The sequence below is a fragment of the Tupaia chinensis genome, unplaced genomic scaffold (genome assembly GCF_000334495.1).
Source record: "Tupaia chinensis unplaced genomic scaffold, TupChi_1.0 Scaffold142100_1, whole genome shotgun sequence".
NCBI classification, from domain to species: Eukaryota; Metazoa; Chordata; class Mammalia; order Scandentia; family Tupaiidae; genus Tupaia; species Tupaia belangeri.
In genome coordinates this window covers 1,289,699-1,293,039 of record NW_006201951.1, presented here as the reverse complement: position 1 = coordinate 1,293,039, position 3,341 = coordinate 1,289,699, and the positions used below count along the sequence as shown (strand labels likewise).

Genomic DNA, 3,341 nt, shown 5'->3' with positions numbered 1-3,341 from the left:
GGCGAGCTGGCCCGTGTCCTCTGAGGGGAGCAGGTGGCCAGGGCGCCTTTGCTGCCACACCGTGGCTGTAGTGCTGGGTTGCAGCTGTCGTCCCTGCTCCTCTCCTGCTGTCCTCATCGTGCCAGGCTGTTTTCTGTCTGGTCTTCGTGTGATTGTGCCCTGCGGTGGCCCCTGGGCGCACATGTGACTGTGCCCCACGGTGGCTTGTGGGCACACGTGTGACTGCCCCATGGTGGTCTCTGGGTGCTCGTGGCCCTTTGTCCCCAGAGCACCCCTGCTCTGCATAGAGCCTTACCCTCGGCTTGTCCTGTGACGCACTGCTCGGTCAGCCTTGCCTGTTCAGATGGTGCACGTGTTACGATAGTCACTCTTCCTCCTGTCATGCGTGTAACTGCAGGGCTGTGCCCTGCTGCAGCTTCCGGCACCCTGCCCTGTCTGAGCTGCCGTGTGGCCTTCTGTTGAGCGTGAGGCGTGCGCTCTCGCTCCCTTCCGAGCACTGCTTGGGAAGCAGGTATGGGGATGTCCCATCATTCCTCCCTCGGGCCTGCAGGTTTTGCTAAGAAACCACTGGTAGTACTGAGGGTCCCCCGCACGTGACAAGCTGCCGTCCTTTCGGCCGTGTTCACGGTGCTCATTCTCCGATTCCAGCACATCTTGGGACACGGTCGCTGGGAGAGCGGCTCCTGCATGTTCGCCGTGCAGGGTCAGTAGGGACCCCTCTCCTGCAGGCCCGGAGTCTCCAGGAATCCAGGAGCCTGTGTACTGTACGGAGTAGTCATGTTGCCCCCCCCCCCTACACACACACACACGCCAGGGCCCTGCATCGCAGCTTTCCTAGGTCGGAGTTCAGCCTCCTGGGGGTCCCGCCAGGACCTGGACCAGTGCAGAAGAGAGCAGCGTGGCCCCGTGTGCACTTGCTCCTGGCCCCGGGCTGCCGCGCCCCGTGTGTACTCGCTCCTGGCCCCGGGCTGCCATGCCCCGTGCTGGCCCCGGGCCGCCCGTCCCCCTCCCTGCCAAGAGCTTCCGCAGAGGCAGCTGGGAGCCATGCCCTGGAGCCATGCTCCCAGTGCCCTGGCTCCCTGTCCTGGCTCACGGCGCGCAGCCGGTGGTTTACCCGTCAGGCCCTAGAGGTAGGTGCTCTTGGCGTTCCGCGGTCGCTTCTGGGCAGGAGCATCCACAGAGATGGTCACCGTTGAGGGCTGAGCCTCCAGGGTGGCGGCTGCCAGTCAGGCCGAAGTGACATGCCAGGCCCGGACCCTGCCTGGCTCTCGCTGGCCCACTGAGCGAGACGGCCCTGCCGCTGGGGCCACCCTCCCTTGGGGCTGCATGGGAGCGGGGCCCTTAGGGCCGGGGCCAGCAGCGTGTGTGGCCATGACCATCAACCAGGCTTCGCTCCCATGGGTCTCACCCGGATCCGGGGCGCCTCCCCCCGGAAGCGTGTGTTGAGGCACTCGTTACTCTGCACACACGTGGGAAAGCCGAAGCCGACACTCTGGGCAGCGTGGCTTCCGGGCTCGGGGAAGTGCCCTCGGGAGTGCTGAGGCCTCAGTGACGCAGGTCTCCCTCCCTCCCCACAGCCAGGACGGCGCCCCAGCACAAGCACAGCCGGCCCCCGGTGCCTATCTCCAACGCCACCAAGCGCAGCTTCCTGGGTGGCCCTCCCGCCGCGAGCCCCGCTGACCCGCAGCCGCCGGCCCCGCTGCCGACTGAGAGCTGCCACAGGCACTGCCTACACCCTGACGAGGCCGAGCACCCGTGAGTCTGCCCCGCCGCTGTCAGGGCTTTCCGTCTCGTCCCCGCTTCCTGTTCAGTGTCTCAGCCAGTACCCCCTTTTCAGTAGGTAGAGTGCGTGGGGGCGTCGGAGTGACAGGCACTGGCTTGCTCTGGGATTCCTTCAACTCCAGCCCCTCCGCAGCCACCTGAGCCCGGGTGCCCGCCCACTCCCAGTTCTCGGCTGCTTTAGGCCCCAGTGCCAAGCTGCTCCCTCTGATTCTTCTCCACCCTGGCCACACCTTCCCAGTTGTCCCTTTGTCAGTTTGCCCCCCGGGAACCCTGGAAGAGCCGCCTCCAGGGCACCAGTGCCGGGCAGTGGCTTTGCGTGGTACTGCCGTGTCCCCGCCGTGCTGAGCTGCACACACAGGTGCCTCTGCACTCTGGCCCTGTGCACACCGCATGCCCTCTTTTCCTTAAGCTGGAACCCCAGACGTAGAAAAGCTGCAGCTAGTTGAGAGCGTTCCGCGGGTGTTGCCGTGCTGTCCTCTGGAAATGCGAGCTTTCGCATGCCCACCAGCGTGACGCCCGCAGGCCTCCTTGCTCCTCCGTGCTCGGCACTGTGGGCTCGAGCAGCAGGGTCCTCCCGAGCCTCAGCAGCTCTCTGGTCCTTACAGAACCAGGCGTGTGCACCGTGGGGAGAAGGCATCCTCTCTGGGGGGCCGGTTCTTCTCGTTTTATTTCAGCTCATCAGAAGACAGCCTTAACTCGCACTGGGGTTTCCTGTCAGGGCCCAGAACTGGCTGTCTCACAGACCAACCAGGGGCCAGCATGTCTTCTGTTGGCAGTTTTTCTAATTACCAGAAAGTGCTTGTGCTCACAGACACTCAGAGGAGAGGGAGAGAGAGGGCAACCCCAGGGGGGTGTGGCCACGCCACAGCCCCCTCGCCTTTCCCCATCATGTTGCGATTTGAGGCGCACACACACGCGCACACACACGCCTGGTGTGTTTCAAGCCTACATGACTGGACTTCACACTGCAGCTGCCCGTGGGGACCCGGCGTCCCCTGAAGAGCACTCAGCTGCCATGCTCTGGGGCCAGCCCTGCAGTTTCAGTATTTACCCCAAGTCCGAAGTCCTTGCTATTCTGGTTCATCTTTAGTTTTTAAGAAATTGCCAGAGGGCGTGCACACTCGCCAGAGAGAGGGAGGGGTTTGGCACCTGGTCTGCTGCTCAAGCCGGCGGGACGAGGACTTGGCCCCGGCTCCCCTTAGCCAGCAGGCTGTGGGCAGGCCACGTCGCTTTTTCCTATGCTCGTGAGTTCCCCGGAGTCTGGTACTTCTCACCTGTTGCTGTGGATTTGGGATGGCTCTGTGCTGGCTTCTGCATTTACTCCTAAATTTGAAGTTTAATAAACAAACGACTCTCTCTCGAATTCTCTTTCCATTCAGTGGGAAAGGAACTTCTACCTTCAGTCCGTCTCATCCTTTGCTGCCCCTGAGGCAGAAGCAGCAGAAAGTGATGCAGGGAGAGGAGACCCCTGGTGAGAGACTGCCCTCCTCTGCCCCCCTCTGCCCTCCTCTGCCCCCCTCTGCCCCCTTCTGTCCCCCTCTGCCCTCCTCTGCCCCTCT

At 63.4% G+C, this 3,341-nt stretch overlaps 1 protein-coding gene across 1 annotated transcript in view; it reads left to right on the top strand.

Annotated features, from left to right (window-relative positions):
* CAMSAP1 (calmodulin regulated spectrin associated protein 1) overlaps positions 1–3,341 on the top strand; it is a gene marked incomplete at its 5' end in the record, with an annotated part of 37,714 nt that overhangs the window by 21,604 nt on the left and 12,769 nt on the right. The window contains 2 exon segments of the mRNA XM_027766289.1: positions 1,578–1,755; positions 3,162–3,253. Coding sequence (XP_027622090.1) covers positions 1,578–1,755; positions 3,162–3,253 — 270 coding nt within the window.